This window comes from Motacilla alba, chromosome 18 (genome assembly GCF_015832195.1).
Source record: "Motacilla alba alba isolate MOTALB_02 chromosome 18, Motacilla_alba_V1.0_pri, whole genome shotgun sequence".
Taxonomy (NCBI): Eukaryota; Metazoa; Chordata; class Aves; order Passeriformes; family Motacillidae; genus Motacilla; species Motacilla alba.
Window position 1 is genome coordinate 4,791,642 of NC_052033.1, and position 19,644 is coordinate 4,811,285.

Below are 19,644 nucleotides of genomic sequence, written 5' to 3' on the forward strand. Positions count from 1 at the left end.
ACCCTCAAATTCCTTTATTTTGATTTCCTTCTGTCTTTTAAAACGCAGTCCCATGGCTGCTGGGGAGGTGGTTACAGACTGGGTGTTAGGAGTGTTCTGGCAGCTCTGCCTTTACTGGCTCTGTTTTATTTCCACCCTCTTTGTGTCAGTACGGGGCTCAGCAATGAGGTGATTTTGTCCTGCCTTGCCCCAGAGCTGTTCTCTAGCCAGGTGACTCTGAGGAGGGCTGTTTTAATTAGGGAAATATTTTAAAATGCAAAACAATCTCTTTTTTTAAAGGATAATTCCTTATGGAACAGAGGGGAAGAAAACACAGCGCTAATAAGTGTGTTTGGGTTTTTTTCTTTTAAGGTTTTATAACATCTTATGAAGCAACACCTAAACTTGAGGCCAGTTTGAGCAGATGGCTTCCTTAGAACAGTTGCCTTTAGTGATCAGAGCATGTGTTCCCTCTAATAAATGTCCAGAACTTGTTGTGCTGTGTCTGGCAGCAGGAGACTCCTCGTGTGCAGTGACAGCAGCCCTGGGGAGCTGTTCTCTTCTCCATACTCCTCCCTGTCCCCCCAGACGCTGTCCCCACACAGATCCCCCGTTCCCTCAGATCCCTGGCCATGTGTGGAGACACTCCCAGGCTCTGTGGTGGCAGCCAGGATTCCTGTGCTGGAGCCAGTGCCCGATCCTTGCTGTGTTTCCTGCAGCTGTGGGGGACTGGGAGAGCTCTGCAGCTGGGGATGTGTGAACCCCAGGCAGCTGCTGATGCTCCAGCTCCACAGAAATGCTGCTTCTCACTGAGACCAGGAGCTGCCAGAGAAACCTGAAGTGATAAAGCAGCTTGTGTGTGACTCACTGAATGAAAAACCACTTTCTCTGAGAAGATGGTGGGTCCTCTCCCTGACATGGTGTGCAGAGCCCTGTTTTGCTGGAAAAGTCTCACTTTGAGACATAAACTCAAGCCCCTCCTGTTTCCAGCCACCAGAGGTGATCACAGTGTGGGCTGCAAAGACAAGCGCTCGAGTCCTCCAGCCCTTTGGATCATTTTCTATTTTGACCAATATTTTTTGTCTCCCTTGATTTCCATGACAACTCTTTTCATTATGTGGACAGAAATAGATACCCTGCACAGGTTGATGTGCCGTTCCCATCTGCTGCCCCAATGTACCTCTCCCACCTGGGAACAGGGATCTTTTAGTGCTGGGCTAAGTTTCTTGGAAAATTCACAACAGGGGTATCAAAAAGCAATTAATATTCACAGAAAGATTACTGATCAAGAGACCTTTCAGTCCACTGGCTTTTAAACAGAAGAATCTCCCGTTCATACCATCACTCCTAATAAGTGCTATTAACATTGCTGACTAATGACAATTTTAGTGTTTATTTATATAATACAAAGGTTTTATTTGCAATTAGAGCTTTCATGATTCTGCAATATGTTGTCCAGGGAGAGAGGGAGGCCATCATTCCTGATTACATGTATGTCATTTAGTCAGAAAAAAAGCAATTTTTCAAAGTCTCCCTTGTTAACATCAGCCAAGAGACTTCTCGAAGCAGCAGCAGCCAAAGTTGTGAAGTGATATTTTAAGTAAATCACGTCAAAAGTCAACAGTGAGAAGATGTTTTATATAAGCACTTGCACTGAGAATTCCCCGAATTCAACATTTGCCGTTGTGATCCGCTCAGCCATGAGAGGTGCACTGAATACAATTACTGCTGCAAGGACCAGGGCTTGGCAGGTCAGAACTCGTGGCACCATTCCTGGGAACTTCAGTTTCTCATGTTCAGTGCTCTGGTTTTTCACAGAAATCAGGATAGGGAGCTGAATTTGGAGCAAGTCCTTCTGTCGCTGACATTTCTCCTGTTAGTGCAAATCCACACATGGAAACAACAGCTGCTGGATCACTCCTGTGCTCGCAGTCTCCATGGAACTCTGGATCCCTGGGAATTTGGCATGGGATGATGCCTCGAGAGGCTCCCTGGAACAGAGGCTGGACAGAGTTAAAGAATAAAGTGGGGATTTATTATAAAAAACCTTCAAAGGATCCACCTTGGGCAGTGCAAGAGCCCAGCCAGGGCTGCACCCAGGGTGGACCCAGGATGGACTCAGGGTCAGGAGTTTTCAGCCTTTTATGAGTTTTGGTCCATGGCCACGCTGGGGTTCAGTGTCCCATTGCAGCTCCAGGGGATGCAGTGCCACCCTCCCAGCTTGCTCTCCTCCATGCCCTGTTGGTGGCACTTTTTGGGGCTGAAGCTGCAGCGGTGTCCTTGGTTGTGGGGCTGGAAAAAGGATTGTTCTGTGGGGCTGAGCTGGGAGGAGAGCTGCTGGCACTTTCTGTGGGGCTCAGAGTTATTTACCAGTGCACTGCAGAGCCTGGGAAATATGAGAGCTCCAAACAGGAGAGGAGAGTTCTTCCATTTTTGGGTAATGAACAGGATGGGCTGGTTGATGCCAAAATCTTTCATCCTTCCCTGGACTGAACCATCTGAGGAGAATGGACAAAATCTGGTCCTGATGGGATTCTGGCTGTGGTGTCAGGCTCCAGCTCCCTGGTGGAGCAAAACACGAGGAGCCAGTAGAGTTAGAAAAATGGTCTCGGGGCACATAGGATTGTTCTCCCTGACCTTCCTTGAATTTTTCCAGGCTCTCTCATCCATGGAGGAGTTCAGAAACCTGGATCGGGACATTGAAGGGTCTGCGAAACGCTGGAAGAAATTCGTTGAGTGTGAGTGTCCCGAGAAGGAGAGGTTCCCCCAGGACTGGAAGAACAAGTCAGCGCTGCAGCGCCTGTGCATCCTGCGAGCCCTGCGGCCCGACCGCGTGCCCTGCGCCGTCAGGTGGGGCCTGGGGCAGCTCTGGGCTGGGCTGGGGGGCACCAGGAGGAGCTCAGGGACGGGCTGGGATTTGGGAATGTCAGTACATCCTCAGCATGTGAGTTCTGCAGTGTGGTTTCCTCTCAGGGGTCTTGATGAGCCCAGTGTGGGTGGGAGGTGTGGTCTTCAGGGCAGCCAGGATGAGGGAAGGGACGGAGAAATCTTGACTCCTTGTTTCAGAAGGCTGGTTTATTATATTATGATATATATTGTATTAAAAAAAACCACACTAAAACTATACTAAAAGAACAGAGAGAAAGGATTCATCAGAAGGTGAGACAGGAATAGGAAGGAATTTATAACAAAGGCTTGTCTCTCCCAGAGAGTCTGACCCAGCTGCATCCTTTTTGGTTATTAAGTAGAAACATCCAACATCGACCAATCAAGGAAGCACCTGTTGCACCCCACAGCACCAGAGCGTTATTGTTTACACTTGAAGCTGAGGCCCCTCAGTTTCTCAGGAGAAAAAAATCCTAGCAAAGGATTTTTATAAAAATGTCGTGGTGGTCCCTTCCAGCCCAAACCATTGTGTGATTCATTGATCTCTGAACCCTGCAAGGCACTCAACAAACCGGATTTAAGTGGAATTTCTTGCTTAGTGGGATCCAAGCTCCCTGCCACCAGCAGGGATGGAGCAGAGGAACCAGGGTGAGGGGCAGGCCTGCCGAGTCAGAAATGAGCATCACCACACAGGTGTTCTCATCTGCTGCAGTCTGAGCTCAGCAACGTCCATTTTAGTTACTAGATCAGTTTGGGCTTCTTCTTAGACACCAGAATAGAAGTAAAGAAAAGTCTTATAGAGGTTTTCTCTCTTTTTTTTTTTTCCCTGTAAAATGCAAAATTTATGAGCTGCTGGTTCTGAAAGTTGTAGTGGTGAATTATGCAGTGAAGGTAACTGGGCGAGGCTAAACTTCCTGAAATTATGCAAAAGCAACCTCCATGTTCCAGGACAAACTGAAGGTCTTTCACTCCTTGAGGACTTGGTTTTCCCTTCTCTGGCCAATGTTTTGGCATTTCTGGGATGTCTCTCGTGCTCCTGTTTCTCCAGCAGTTTATATTCCTGCACCACCTGATGTGCACACAGCAGGGTGTTTTACTCAGTGTAGGAACTACATCTGTTTGTAGGTTCACATAAAACCACAGACAAGACTGAGTGAATCTCCCTGTGGTCACTGCTATTATTTTTTTATTAGAATAAACACTACAGTTTATCATAATACTAATACTAATCCATCTTTTTTTCATTTCTTACTCTTATGGCTGGATTCTCCATGCATCTCTCAGCTGAAAACATTGTTTTTCCTGTTGTTGTTTAGCTTGAGTAAAATAAGTTCTTGGATTTTTTGGTGCATTTTTCATTTATGCAACTATAATTCATTTCTTTCTTACTCACACGGCTCAGAAATAACTGGAACATCAAATTCCAGCCCCTTTCCTGTCTCTCTTTTATGAAAAGGGAATCCGAGTTCAAAAGCTTGGCTGGATATTTTTAGGGTGCGGGCACATCAAGCTTTTCTGTTTGCACAGGAGTATTTAAATGGGTTTTTGCATTGTTTTGTTTTGCTTCTTATCTCAAAGTGCAAACAGGAACAGCTGCCCCAGGACTCTGGGGACTCTTCTTGAAATGCAACTCAGTTATCAATAGCTCAGTGTGCCAGCGTGAAACACCTCACTGGTGACCACGGACATCACCAGCCCAAACCTTCCCATCTCCCTGGGGACCCTGGCCAGTCCATGGTGCATTTTAGGAGCAGTATTGGAGCCCAGCCACAGGTGGCATGGGGGATTTTAGGTGCCCTGGAATATCCCAAGCTCATTTCCAGCTGCTGTTCAGAAAGCTGGAAGCCCCTTTGTGTCCCACCTCATGTGTACCTGCTCCGTGATGGTGGGGTGGGATTTCTTTGGGATTTAAGATGATCCAAGCCTCTACAGGCCCTGGGAAGTTGGGGGTTCCAGCCACTCTTCCTAGAAGATCCTGGGGATGTTTGCCCAGTCTGGTTCATTCCCTGGGCCTAAGGAGCACCAGGAGAAGCCCCTGACTCACTCCTTAGAGCTTCAGGGCCAGCAGTGCACCAACAGCTGTAATTTCCTGATGAAGGATTATCCCCTGGAAATCTCTTTCCCCCTTCAACCTTGTTGAAGAACATCAGCAAAAAGCTTCTTGCAGCATCTTGTGTTTCTGAGTCCCCAAGGCACTGTTCCAAAGAGCTGAGATGTGAAGTAAAACAAGAGTCTTGCGACCTTAAATCTGATGGACTTGGTGAAATTTTGTGACCTGAGCCTTTCCAGCAGCAATTTACCAAATCTTGACCCTGAACAGAAAAATCTTCTTGAAGGAGAGGTACCAAAAATGTGGAAGTTTTTTTTTTTTAATTGCAATCCCTCAATCCCTTAGGCATTTCTATTCCAACTGCCTTTCACCAGTCCTTGAAGGAGGTTCTCAGCTCTCTTAGAAAGAATTTGGCTGCCTTCAAAAGGCCTGAGTAATCCATCTGAGCTGCAGCAGCATTCCTGGGGTTTGAATATAGCATTGCTACCTTTGAATCAGTGTTCAGTGTCTCTCTTTTTGTAAAGCACTGATGTCAGGAGCTCACCCTGGGGGAATCCAGCCAGAACATTCTCCACGCACCGTGCTCTGTTCCAGCAGCTGCTGTGGAGCTGAGCCTTTCCCTGTTCACTCCTTTGAATTTTTCCTTGTCACTCTCATGCTAAGGCTCCATGCTCCAGACTTTCTTAGAGCTCTTCCCTTTCAGCTTTCCAGATCAAAGCAATTGTGTAAATCATCTGGACTTTCTGTGGATGGCTGCTTCCTCTGCGAGGCTGCTTGGCTTGCAGAACACGTGGCAGGTTCTTGTATCTCGTACCTTAACTCATTTCTTTGCTCCTGAGATTCCTGAGTCAGAATCAAGCCAGAGCTTGTATTGTGCGTCTGAATGCAGCTCCCACTGCTCTCCCTTCCTACTTCCCTTGGCTTGCCAGGAGCTGCTGTCTCCTGTGGCATCCCAGCCCTGCGCAGAGCGCCAGGCATCGCTGCTGAGGCACAGCCCTGCAAGCCCAGCCTACAGATCCTCTCCACAACTAGTTCCTGCTCATTTTTCTAATTTCAGTTCCTAAATCATTTGAAGGATCAAAATGAAAAGTAATTGAAGGACAAGTTGTATGAGGAGAGGCTGAGGGAGCTGGGAAGGAGCTCAGCCTGGAGCAAAGGGGGCTCAGGGGGAACTCCTGGCTCTGCACAGCTCCTGCCAGGAGGGGACAGCTGGGAGGTCAGGCTCTGCTCCAGGGAACAGGGACAGGAGCAGAGAAAATCACCTCAAGTTGCACCAGAAAAGGTTTAGATTGAATATTAGGCGAAACTTTTCCAGTTGAAGGGTTATCAATCCCTGGCACCACCCCTGACAGTGCTCAAAAGACCTGTGGAGGGGACACTTGAGGACATGGCTTAATGGTGAACACAGTGGTGCTTGACAGTGGTCGCACTTGATAACCTTGGGAGTCTTCTCAAACCTTAATTCTGGGATTCCCTCATAATTAATTGATTATTTGCAGGTGAATCTGCATTTTCTGGACAAAGTGGCAAAAGTTTTGGTTTTTTTTTTCTCTCTGGCAGAGATTTTGTAGAAGAAAAGCTGGGCAGCAAATACGTGGTGGGGAGACCCCTGGATTTTGCAACGACCTTTGAGGAATCAGGGCCTGCCACCCCGATGTTTTTTATCCTGTCCCCAGGAGTGGACCCCCTGAAGGATGTGGAGAAACATGGTAAATCAGCCCTGTCTCCAGGCACACCGCAGCACTGCTATTTATCTGCTGCATTATTATCTTAGCACGACATGCCTGTTTCGTTTGGGTTTTTTTCCTCATCTCTTTGTAGATAATGAAGTAATTTGTTAAAAATAGATAATTGTGAGAGGATGCGATGGGATTTTGGTTTGGTTTTATTGTTTTTCTTAACAGTTTTTTTTTGGATTTTCATCCCAAGTTTAAATTAAACTTGTCTCTTTCCTGCATTGCCTGGATTCCCAGTGTGGTTCACAGTGCAGGGATCTCCGAGCTGGGTTTGTGCACAACCTGTAATTTACGTCAGAGACATCTCACACGCTGTCAGATGCTTGTTGCCAAGAAAGGTTGAACCAGAGGACCCCTGAGGTCACTTCCAACCTGCTATTCTGTGATTTTATGATCACTAAAAATAAGCAACAGCTCCCTGTAACAGATTGCTGCTTTATGGCAAAGTTTCCAGCTTTCCTGCCATGCTTCCTGAGCTGATTTCCATGTGGATGGTCAGCGGTGGAGCTGGCAGCTGGCTCCAGAGGCAAAGGGCCTCCTGTGAGATGCTTCCCTTGAGAGGGCACTGATGCCCCCGTGCCCCAATGGCTGCAGCCACTGCTGTGCTCCAAAGCTGCCCTTGTGCAGAATTTACTCTGGGACTTGGCTCCACTCTTGAAAAATTCTCATTTTCAGCCTGAAAGTCCCTCTGGAGCTGATGCCTTTGGGGTTGGACAGGACAAAACATCATCCAGGCTGGCACAATGACTTGTGCATTCTTTTTCCTCTCCACAATGGACCCAAAATAATGTTTGAGTGAGCCTTTACCAACATGGCCAGGAGCAGCTGTCAGAGCTGTTAAACTTTGCTCATTCTGGGGAATTCTTGGCCAAAGCTTTGCATTTCAGGCTCCTTTTGCCCCCAAACCTGGTGTCATTCCTGGAAATTAAAGGAACACCCTCAAAAGAAGCTGCTGTGCTGTCCCTGGCTTCCCTTTGGAGCCACCTTGGTGATCCTGTCTCTCCCTGTTATTTCCTAGTATGGGAAATGAAGCACTAAAATCAAACCATGAGAGGTTTAACTGGAATTGTAAAGATGAGTGTGGGTGAGCACCTGGGGTTAGCCAGCCAGAAAAGTTACAGCAAGAAAAGGCAAAAAGAGAAGGAATGAAATAAAATCACTGCCACAGAGCAGCTGCACTGGCCTTCCAGCAGCCTCACTGGGGTTTTGCTTGTTTTTTAATATTTCTCTGTCCTTCTTTAGGTTTTATTAAAGTGCAGGATAATTCCTGTGAATGGAAGTCAGCTTCTTGCAGGTGCTGCCCACCCTTGGGAGCTTTCCTTGGCATCACAGGGAGGGCCCTGCAGCAAACACTGCTGGGCTGGAAGGGCTTTGTGCCCTCCCTGAGTGCCCATCCCCTCCCTCCTGCAGCCAGCAAGGAGGGAGCAGGGCTGGCACTGCCAGGGCAGGATCACTGATACCCCTCTGCAGCGCAAATAACAACTGACACTCATTTATTACTCATCCCCTGGCTTGGGGTGGTGCCCTGGCTCTCTGATTTGCTCCATCCCCTCTCCAGGCAGATGATCTTGAAGGCAGAGGAGAAGATCAGCAGCTTTCAAAGCTGGCAGCAGCCAGAGATGGTGGGAAAGAGAGCTGGGAACTCTGAAATGTGTGGAGAGCTGTATCCCAGGGGAAGCTGTGCTGAGGCTCAGCAGAAAGCTGGAGTTTGGAGGTTTGTTCTCCTCAAGGCCATCTGTTCCTAGTCTTGTACCACGAGATGGTTCCTAAGCCTTGCAAGACAAATCTTCTCCTTGTTTGTCTCTGAAACCTGCCTGCTTTTGGCAGGAATTGGGAATTCAGGGCACACCATCTGCAGGAAGGCAAACCTGCGTGCAGAGATAAGTGTGGGCAATCCCCAGGGATCAGCTGTGGGGATGAGTCCTGACTCCCTGGCTGAGCCAAACCCATCCTGGGGGTGTTTGTGGGGCTGTTCCCTCCTGCAGCACAAACTGGGTTTCTCTTCTGAGGTGCACACAGCAGGGAGAGCTGGTTGTGCTGTGAGAGGAGCAGCAGTGTGCTCTGTCTGTGGGGGACAGACCCAAAACCTGGCCAGGAGATTTGCAGCCATGAGCACAGAAATGATCAGAGCTGTGGACCAGGGGAGGCTGAAGGATCATCAGAGACCAGTGAAGGGGCAGGAAGAGCTCTCATCCTCCCTCCAGAGCAGGGCAGGGAATGACAGGGCTGTGGGGTTTGGGGTTTGCCTTCAAGATCCTCTGCCTGGAGAGGGGATGGGGCAAATCACAGAACCAGGGCACCACCCCAAGGCAGGGGATGAGTGATAAATGAATATCAGTTGTGATTTCCTCTTCCCAGCCCTGCAGCGTGAGCCTGCCCTGGAGGGACACTGGGATCAGTCTGGGGGGCTCCCAAACCACCCCTTCCCATGGGCTTTGCTGAGAATCCTGGAGGGTTTCTCTCTGCTCCCCAGGCCCCAGACACCTGGGAGGCCTTGCTTGAAGAAGCTCCCAGGGATTTGATTTCATTCCAGCTGCCCTCTCCTCTCCAAGCCCAGCTGCTGCACCAGCCTGCATTGCAGGGGCTTTTCCCCACCCAGTGTGGGTGCTCAAACCCTGGTTAATCAGCAGGAAAAGATTTTAATTTCTTATCACTGTAAAATGTGTTTTTACACCAGGTTGCAGGGGAATAATGTTCTTTAAACAAGAAGCACTTCGTAATAGGGTACCTTTGTGTGGATGCTGCACTGTTGTTGTGAGATTTGCAGGGGTCCCAGGACGAGGGAAGAGATGAGAATCTTGACTCCATGTTTCAGAAGGCTGATTTATTACATTATGATATATATTCTATTAAAAATGCTGTACTAAAACTATACTAAAAGAACAGAGAGAAAGGATTCATCAGAAGACGAGACAGGAATAAAAAGGAATGAATAACAAAGGCTGTGACTGACCAGAGAGTCTGAGCCAGCTGCATCCTTGATGGGTTATTAAGTAGAAACACCTCTCATGGACCAATCAAGGAAGCAGCTGTTGCATCCCACAGCAGCAGACAGTCATTGTTTACATTTCTTTCCTGAGGCTCCTCAGCTTCCCAGGAGAAGAAAATCCTGGCGAAAGGATTTTCATAAAATATCATGGTGGCACACTGTAATTAAAAGAGTTTGGGGGAAGCTGCTGCTGTGTGAGCACTTGGGCAAGGAGTGGGTGAGAGCCAAGAGAAGTGATATCAGGAGTGTGACAGCTCATGTGAGAGGGCTTGGTACCTGCACTCACTCCTTGTTCCCTCCCAGGGAAGAAGCTGGGCTACACCTTTAACCACAGGAACCTCCACAACGTCTCCCTTGGACAAGGCCAGGAGGTGGTGGCTGAACAAGCTCTGGATGTGGCTGCAAAGGAGGGTCACTGGGTCATCCTTCAGGTACGGGGCTGGAGGCCAGTCCTGCCCTTCTCCCATCTTGGTGTCCCCTCCGTGAGGGGACATGGACACGGTGTCACCTGTGTGTCCCAAGCAGCCACTTCTCCCTGGGATCAGGCTCTGTCAGGTTGGGTTTCTCCTCCTGGAGCTGTTGGTGGGGTGTGCATGTGCAGGAACCTGTTCCACACTTCTCTGTGCTTTGTTTGCTCCATGACTGAATGAAGAGCTCAGTTCTGAGAGCCCCTGGACCCGTCCTCTGCCCCTCAGAGGGCACAGAGGGGACACTCCGGGAGGGAGCTCTGCAGTGGGGCTGGCTCCCCTGTGTGCCATTCACATACCCTTTGAACAGAGAGGGACAAAATTCCCTCTCCCAGGATTTTTCCTGGGGAAGGCAGTGAGAAGCACAGAGGGAGAAGAGAAAACGATTCTTATCTCTGCTTGCTGCTCCTGTTGTTCGGCACATGTGGAATGTGTTATGGGGATTGTTCACAGAGAGGGATTTGTTAATTGGACACCAGTGAGGGTTTGTTTGGATTGATTGGCCAGTTGGGTCAAAGCTGTGTTGTGACTTTTGGGGACAGTCACGGGTTTTTCTTTAGTATCTCTTTAGTTATAATATAGTATTAGTGTAATGTGGTTTTTGCAGGGCAGCCAGGACGAGGGAAGAGATGAGAATCTTGACTCCATGTTTCAGAAGGCTGATTTATTATATTATGATATATATTCCATTAAAAATGCTAAACTAAAACTATACTAAAAGAATAGAGAGAAAGTAATTATTAAAAAGCTAAACAAGAATAAAATAGAATGAATAACAAAAACTTGTGACTGACCAGAGAGTCTGAGCCAGCTGCATCCTTGATTGGTCATTAATTAGAAACACCTCATGTAGACCAATCAAGGAAGCACCTGTTGCATTCCACAGCAGCAGAGAGTTGTTGTTTACATTTCTTTCCTGAGGCTGCTCAGCTTCTCGGGAGAAGAAAATCCTGGCAAAAGGATTTTCATAAAATATCTCTGTGGCAGTGTAATACAGAATAGCATAATAAAGCTGTGTGCTTTGTTCAGCCCCCTGAATCATGGGGTCAGAGCTCATCATTCCCTGCCTTGGGGATGCCCTGCATTGATACCCCTGGGCATCCCAAACCAGGGAAATGCTGCCAGCTCTCATCACAGCCCCACAGAATTCCTCAGAGCCTCTGGGGTGTGGAGGGAGCTCTGCCTCTGTCAAGTGCTCTCTGGAGCCACTCACTTAATGAGGGTTTGGGTTTGCTGATGTGCACTCAGTGATGTCAGCTCTCATTACAGGTTTTGGGAACCCCTCTGATTTCCTTGATGTGGATTATATAAACTTCCATTATCACTGAATTGTTTGCATAAAATTAGATTAAGACAAAGCTCTGAGCCCTGATCTGAGCCCGCAGGCCTGGTTATGAATTAAAATTAAATCTCCCTGATATTTTGATCTTAATTTTTGCCCTTTTTTTTTCCCTTTCTTTTTGCAAGCTCCCTCTGATGTAAACAACGCTGAGCTTCTCTAGAGCTTTTAATATACAGAGGGCTGCAATCCTGGCATCTGCCTTTGAGCTGGTGCAGATGGAAATATGCAGCTTTTTGAGCCGTCCAGTAATGCAGAGTGAAAAGTTATTTTCTACAGTGCTGGTGTGCTGCTGTAAAGGATCTGTCAGCAGTGCCAGGCTCCATGTGCTGCGTCGGTGCTAACAGACAAGCACAGGGGGCCTGAAGGGTTTTTATCACATCCATTCCCATCTTCTCTGGTGGTCAGAGCAATCAGCAAGAGGTTAGGCAGACACTGAAGGCTGAATCTGAAGAATTCCTCCCTGGGAGGGTGGGCAGGCCCTGGCACAGGGTGCCCAGAGCAGCTGGGGCTGCCCCTGGAGCCCTGGCAGTGCCCAAGGCCAGGCTGGAGCAGCCTGGGACAGTGCAAGGTGTCCCTGCCATGGCAGGAGTGGGATGGGATGGTTCTGCCATCAGTCAGGCGTGGATCAGAGCAATATTTGCCATTTGGTTTATCTAGCAAGATCTTTCCTGAGAGGCTTTGGTGACAAATGCCTCATAAACAGCTCCAGGAGTGTTTGTACAAGATCTGGAATGACACAGATGACTCAATTTACGAAAGTGTCACAGGATTTGTGGATCATTGCATTAATAATAAAAGAGAGGCCAGAGCAGATCTCAGGGTAATTTTACCCAGATTAATTAAACTCATTATTTGAAGGCTGTATCCCACCCACAGCACAGTTATACCCAGGCTCCCCATTTGTTTTTGAGCAGACAAAAAGCAACTGTTAGCTTTGCTTCTGTATTTTGCCATCCCTGACCAACAGCTCAGCTCACGTGGAGCAGAGCTTCTCACACACACGTTCTCCAGGACAAACACTTGAGGGGATCATCTGGGTGGCTTTAACATGTGGCTCATTACTGGTCCTTGTCTGGGACCAGACATAATGAGAGTCACATACTTGGAGCATTAAGGAGTCAGGGAATGAGGTTTGGGAGGCAGCTGGGAGGTTTTTGTTGGATGGCAGGAGCAGGATCACTGCTGTGCTGGGAAGGGCTGTCCTAGGGCCACTTCCCCTCAGTCCTGCTGCCTTCTGACACCACAGGAGGCAAAATAAAGACAAAAGCACCCTGGGAAAAGTTCCTCAGCTCACTCTGAAAATGGAGATTTTTCAAAAATTACTCATTTTGTGAGAGAGAACAGCAGAAAGCCACCCAGTCCTTGATTTCCATGGGAAATTAATCCCCCTCACCCTGGCAGAGCCTGGCCAGAGCTCGCTGTCCCTTCAGCACCAGCGTAGTTCCTGTCTGGTGGCTTCAGCTTTGCTGAGCTCTGGTACAGGGTGGTGACAGATGAGTGAAGCCCGCAGCTAAAATGATTCTCTACAAATACAAATGGTCCAACTGCAGAATAGGAGCCCCTGAGGCAAAAGTGCAGCTCTTGGCAGGAGAATTTGTTACCTGAGGGCTGCAGAGCAGCCCAGCTCAAGCCCAGCAGCTGCTCTGTTCCTGTCCTTGGTGCTGAAGGGCTGAGCTTGATCTCCGAGCTCCACAAACCCCATTTCTAGCAGGTTCAGCCTCTGGGTCTCCTCAGCAACACTTCAGAGGTTTGGAGGGCTTTGAAAGCAGGGGTAGCATTCCACTGGGGAGTGCAGACAGAGCTCACCACCAGCTCCTCGTGGCTCTGGGGGCAGGAGCAGCTGGGCCCACAGCTGGAGATGCTCTGTGCAGCCTGGAGAAGAGATGATTCCATCACCCTGCATGGTGGGCAGGAAAGACCAGATGCTCCCAGTGGTGTCTGGTGATGGGGACAACCTGAAATTCAGGAAATTCCATTTAAATGTAAATACCATCTTGTTTTCCCCCATGTGAATGGCCAAACAGTGGAGTTGCCTGTAGAGTTTGTGGTGTTTTCATCCTTGGGCACATCCAAAAGCACCTGGGCCTGTTCCTGGGCCACTGCACTGCCTGACCCTGCTTGGAGCAGAGGGCTGGGACTGGGGGTGCCAGAGGTGTCTCCAGCCCCAGTGACTCTGTGATCTCTGCATTCCCATGCCCAGCTGTCCATGGATCTGCTTTCCCTGCTGCCTGCAGTGTCCTCTGTGCAGGGAGGCAGGAGCTTTGCACTCAGCTAGGAGTTAGCACCGGCTGTGTCTGCTCTGTTTCCCTCTCAGAAGCCTTTTGCTGATCCAGTGGCCATCCCAGTCACCAGATGGGGTTGATCAGCTTAACAGCAAAGACACAGAGAAATTTGTTTGTGTTTGTTCAGATGCATGTTTGAATGCACCGATGCAGGGAAGAGCTCAGACATTAGATATTCCCAATTTAATTGTAGTCTTCACCCATTTGCCAAAATGTCACTTCCCTCTCTTTGTGATCAAGTTAATTTAATTCTTGAGCATCTTTCCATTTTCCTAGGTTGCTGCTTCACTGAGTCAGGTTCACGGATTAAATTGAATAACAGTGAGCTCCTGAAGCAAAACTGTGTGAGATTCATCCCTGTATCAGAAATCACAGAGTCCCAGGATGGGTTGGAAGGACCTCTGGAGATCATCTGGCCAGATGCTCTGCTCCAGCAGGGTCACCTGGAGCACAGGTCCAGAGGAGGCTCCGGGATGAGCAGAGGGATGGGGCGGCTCTGCTGGGAGGAGAGGCTGGCACGGCTGGGGTTGTGCAGCCTGAGGAGTGCCCTGAGTGAACTGACTGCGGCCTGAAGGGCTCTGAGAGAGCTGGAGGGGGACTTTGGACAAGGGATGGAGGGACAGGACACAGGGAATGACTTCCTGGTGACAGAGAGTGGGTTTAGATGGGATCTTGGGAAGGAATTGTTCCCTGGAGGGTGGGCAGGCGTGGCACAGGGTGTCCCTGGATCCCTGGCAGTGCCCAAGGCCAGGCTGGACATTGGGGCTGGGAGCAGCCTGGGACAGTGGGAGGTGTCCCTGCCCATGACAAGGAGTTGGAATTGGAAGAGCTTTCAGGTCCCTTCTAACCCAAACCTTTCCATGGTTCAGTGATTCTGACAGCACATCCCAGGCCAGGCTGGTGACATCTCCTGCCCACGCCATGCCCTGGGCACAGCAGTGCCCTTCCCTGTCCCTTGGGGTCCCCCAGCACCACGCAGTGAGCAGGGGCACTGCTGGGCTGGCTCTGGCTGTGCAGCCTGGCTGGCACAGGGATGGAAAATCAGGGAATGTTTTCCCTGAGGCCTCCCAGAGAATGAGGCTTTGGACAAACATCAGCTCTCCTTGCTGCAGGAGTGATTTGTGAGGAGGGCTGGAGGAGAGGGGCACTTTGAGGCAGGGCAGGGTCCCCAGGTGCTGCCAGCACAGGGAGGGGAGCGTGTGCTGCTCGGTGTCCGTGTGGCGCTATTCCTGATGGTTGCCATGGCAATGCTGACTGTGATATATGTTCTGCCTTGTGCAAACACAGGGGCTCGGCAGGGAACTCCCAAAGGAAAGCCTCCGGTGCTCCCATGGCCCTGCACGTGCTGCCCAGCCCTGCCCACGGCCTGCAGCACCTGCCCTGGGAGGGGAAACGGCCCAGGGAGGGGCTGGGGGCATGGGATGGGCAGGGGGCATGGGCTGTGGGATGGGCAGAGTACAGGCGATGGGCAGTGGGGAGGGTCAGTGGGCATGGGCAGTGTGCAGGGGATGGTCAATGTGGGTGGTCACTGGGCATGGGCAGTGTGCAGGGGATGGTCAGTGCACAGGGATGGTCAGTGTGGACAGCCAGTGCAGAGGGGATGGTCAATGTGGGTGGTCAGTGTGCATGGTCAGTGTGCAGGGGATGGTCAGTGTGAGTAGTCAGTGTTCAGGGAATGGTCAGTGGGATGGTCAGTGTGGTTGGTCAGTGTGGCTGGTCAGTGAGGGTGGTCAGTGAGGGTGGTCAGTGCACAGGGAATGGTCAGTGAGGATGGTCAGTGTGGATGGTCAGTGTGGTTGGTCAGTGAGGATGGTCAGTGTGGCTGGTCAGTGAGGGTGGTCAGTGCACAGGGAATGGTCAGTGTGCATGGTCAGTGTGCAGGGAATGGTCAGTGCACAGGGATGGTCAGTGTTCATGGTCAGTGTGGCTAGTCAGTGTGCATGGTCAGTGCACAGGGAATGGTCAGTGAGGATGGTCAGTGTGCATGGTCAGTGCACAGGGGATGGTCAGTGCACAGGGGATGGTCAGTGTGCATGGTCAGTGCACAGGGATGGTCAGTGTGCATGGTCATTGAGGATGGTCAGCGTGCATGGTCAGTGTGCAGGGGGCTGTTTCACCTTGCCCATGCTGGCTCGTTATTGATAACAGGCAGATCTCTCAATTACTGATAACTGACACATCTCTCAATTACTCTGACCACGTGCTCTCATTAGATGTGTTCTTTCAGGTTTTGTTACCTGTCTGCTGAGAATTAATTTGCAAAGTTTCTTTCCAGCCCTTCTGCAGTGTCCCTGTCTGGCCTGGGCAGATATATTCATTTGAATTATGAATTCTTAGTACCAGCCCATGTTTGGCTGCATCTATTCCTCTTTTTCATCCTTTCTATCACAAAAGGACAGGATATAAATGCACTCAATTATCACTGGACTGGAAATACTCCCTAAGTTGGCTGTTAGCAGGCAGTGATACCCACAAATAATGATCACTGGTGTCATGTCAACACAAGCAAAAGCAATTATTTTTGAGCCATCTAACACCACAAAAGCAGATGTGGGAAGAAACTACCAATTAGAGATGAAAACACTTAAGGTCAGATATGCAGACTATGATTAAACTCATATTTAATGCACGATTTTTCTTTTGATATTTTGTTGAGCTCTTTCCCAGTTCTATTAAATCTCTGTGGCACTGGCACCACTTTGGCTGCAGGTTTCAGTCCACTCCTCCCCGATTGTTTGACTTGTGGTTGTAGAATGATTGGGTTGTCTGGACCCTGGGGATGACCTGATCTCCCAAAATCCTGAAACCCTGAGTGCATCAGGCCTGCAGTGGTGCAGCAGCACTCAGGTGTAATTGCATTTTGTCTACTGCTCCTCACGCAGTCCTTGTTTGTGAGGAAACAACCCCAGAACAATCCCTTTGCCCAGGCATCTCCTCTCATCTCCCCCCACACCCCAAACTCCATCTCATCCACGCAGTGTGAGCACAACCCTAAATCACTTCAGGTGAGGAGACTGAATTTCTGCAGTTCTAAATAAAAATATTGTTCCCAGCCACATCAATCAGGTTTGGGGCAGCACAACTGGAGGCAGCAACATGTCTGTGGCTTCCCCAAACAACAATTCTCCTGGCTCACACCCCCTGGTCCCTCCCTGAGTGCTGACCCATCCCTCCAGCAGGTTCAGATCCTGGCAGAAGTGACAGCAGCCACCACTCTGTCCCAGCCTGAAGCACCTCAGCTTTTCCTTTCCACAGTGCTCATCCTCTTCTCCAGCCCCAGCTGGGATCTGTCCATCCCTAGCTCACCCAAATCCTCCCAGGAGGCGCCTGGAAAGCCAGCAGAGGTTTCTGTGCTCCCATGAGGGAGTCCCTGGGGTGTCCCTCTGTGGCACCAGCCCCTGGCACTGCCAGCCCAGCCCAGCTCCTGCCTGACCAGCACACCCACAGCCTCAGGAACTGGGCAGGGATCTTGGAACAGGGCAGTAATGGGATCACCATCCCTGGAAGTGCTCAAAAGCCATGTGGGTGTGGCACCTGGGCACCGGGGTTCCTGCTGAGCATGGTGGTGCTGCTGGGGCGGTGGATTTGCTGATTTTAAAGCTTTTTTTAAAAGCTTTTTTCCAGCATTAACAATTCGGTTTCTCTCTGTGACTTCCAGCTCAGCTGCACTCTGTGATTCTCCCAACTCCCCAAACACCCTGAAGCAGTAAATTGGCAGTTTAGTTCTGTGTCATGTGAAAATGCACTTCCACTTTCCTGCAGCCTGCTCTGCCCTCCCTCCACTCCCTCCCTCCACCCCGGGCTCTGCCCTCTCCAAATGGGTGAGTCCCTACTGATGGAGTGTCTCCTTCGGTGGGAGTTAAATCCTTCAGGACTGAAGAGGAGTGGGAGCTGGGTGCTGTTTACAAGCCGAAGGCCCACCATGGATTTATGGAGTGGCAAAATCCCCTTTGCAGCTTTACTCCCTGTCCCTTTGCTCTTGCATTGCGAAGCACTGAACTGTTATTTGCAGGAAATAACTGCGAGGACTCTGAGCTCTCTTCCCTGAGAGATAATAGTTAATTTTGAAGCCATCAGTGTGTGTATCTGTAGCTGGGCTTGTTTTCCTGAGTGCATTACTTTGCATCTATCACCACTGAATTCCTGCTGCAGTGTCATTGCCAGTCACTTAGAATGATGGCATCCTCCTGCAGCTCTTCACTACCAGGCTTTATTTGCAAGACTTGAAATGGCTTTGTCTTATGAGTTATTTTGTCAGCTCACCAATCATTTGGTCTTTCAGATGCTTTTTGATGTGGTGAGGAGTTAAAACTCCATCAGTTGCCTCCTTACCCCTGTTGGCTGTGTTTTAACTGGTTGGTAGCCTGTGAAACCTTCCCTTTTACCTGCAGCAATGCTGGTTTGGGGAAGATAAAGAGCTGGTATTGATCAAAATCCACGCCTGGGGATACAGGGACCCCACAGAGACAATTCCTGCTCCAGCAGGGCCTGCTGCTGGTGTGGGGGATGCCTGGGGAGATCCCCTCTCCAGCCCCCAAAATGAATGAAATGGGGATGAGCTGCTGTGTTTAACCCCAGGTGGAAACTGAGCCCCACCTGCTGCTCCCTCGCTGCCCAGGGGTGGGAGGGGGCAGAATGTGGGGGTAAAAGGGAGATTGAGACCCAGACAATGCAACAGGGAAAGCCAAAGCTGCCCAGGTGAGGAAGCCAAGTAAGGAATTCATTCCCCATTTCCCCAGGCAGGCAGGGGCTCTGTCACACCCCGTGGTGACTGGGGAAGGCAATCACCCTCCCTACCAACATTCCTGCCTTCTCCAGCCCCTGCTGAGCAGGATTCCAGGGGCTGGGACATCCCTGGGGGCAGCTGGGACAGCTCCTTGTGCCCCAGGCTGCTCCTTGGCCGTGCCCACCCTGCCCAGCAAGGACTGACCCCTCCAGTGACCAGCACTGCTCAAACCCAGCCTGGGGCAGCTCCTGGGGACAACAGAATGTCCACCCCAGCCCAGCCCAGACTGAGATCCTCACAGATTTGAGCTCTCTAGGATGGGTTGGAGCTTTGAGATTGCTGTTCTTTCCTAGCTGGTGCTGCTGGGGAATGATTTGTGTCCTGCTGGGGCCCCTGCCAGGCTGGCTGCTGCCTCCTGAGCTGTGCTGCACACCCTGCACATGTGGGGTCCTTTTGGGGCGAGCCCATCTGCTCCCAGAGACCTCTCCTTATTTATTACCTCATTGACTCTTCTGAACAGCTCTTCATCTGCTGCTTCACTCTAAGAGTCCTTGCAACAATTAAGAGATTGAAGCACCTGCTATATGAGGAGAGGATGGGGTTATTTAACCTCCAGAAGCTGGGGTTCAGCTCAGAAACAGCTGGGATTTGGATAAATTTGGTTTATTGGTGTCTTTAAATCCCTCCTGGTAGAAGAGGGAATCGAAATCTTCATAGTGGTGCTGAGTGAAAGAGCAAGAAGGAAAGGGTTAAAATTGAGATACAAATTTCCCTTAAATATTCATTTCATTTCACTTCATTTCATTTCACTACCTTTATACTATTTTTTGATATTTTTTTTTTTTTACTGTGAGTGTGGTTGAACACTGGCACACACTTCCCAGACAGGTTGTGGAGACTTCAGCCTTGCAAATATCCAAAACCCCACCTGGACCCAGTTCAAAACCTGCTCTGGGTGGCCCTGCTGGGAGCAGGAGGGTGGGATGGATGATCTCCAGGGGCATCTCCAGCCTCAGGGTTTCAGTGATTCCACCAGGCTGGAACAGTCAGAGCCTCCCCAGGCTCTGCAGGGAATATTCCTGCAAATTTAGGCTGCTTTGGGCTGGCCTGGCCTCCCATGGGTGCTGACTGCAGACCTTGGTCATGTTACAGTTTTACAGACTCTCTAGTAGGTTCCTGGTTTCTGG

At 49.9% G+C, this 19,644-nt stretch overlaps 1 protein-coding gene across 2 annotated transcripts in view; it reads left to right on the top strand.

Moving 5' to 3' along the window:
* The window catches only part of LOC119709547 (dynein heavy chain 9, axonemal-like), a 96,128-nt gene that overhangs the window by 55,364 nt on the left and 21,120 nt on the right, over positions 1 to 19,644 (top strand). For both annotated transcript variants that reach the window (XM_038157457.1, XM_038157459.1), the window contains 3 exons: positions 2,636 to 2,829; positions 6,476 to 6,624; positions 9,944 to 10,071. In XM_038157457.1, the coding sequence (XP_038013385.1) occupies positions 2,636 to 2,829; positions 6,476 to 6,624; positions 9,944 to 10,071 (471 nt within the window). The remainder of the gene's footprint in view (positions 1 to 2,635; positions 2,830 to 6,475; positions 6,625 to 9,943; positions 10,072 to 19,644) is intronic.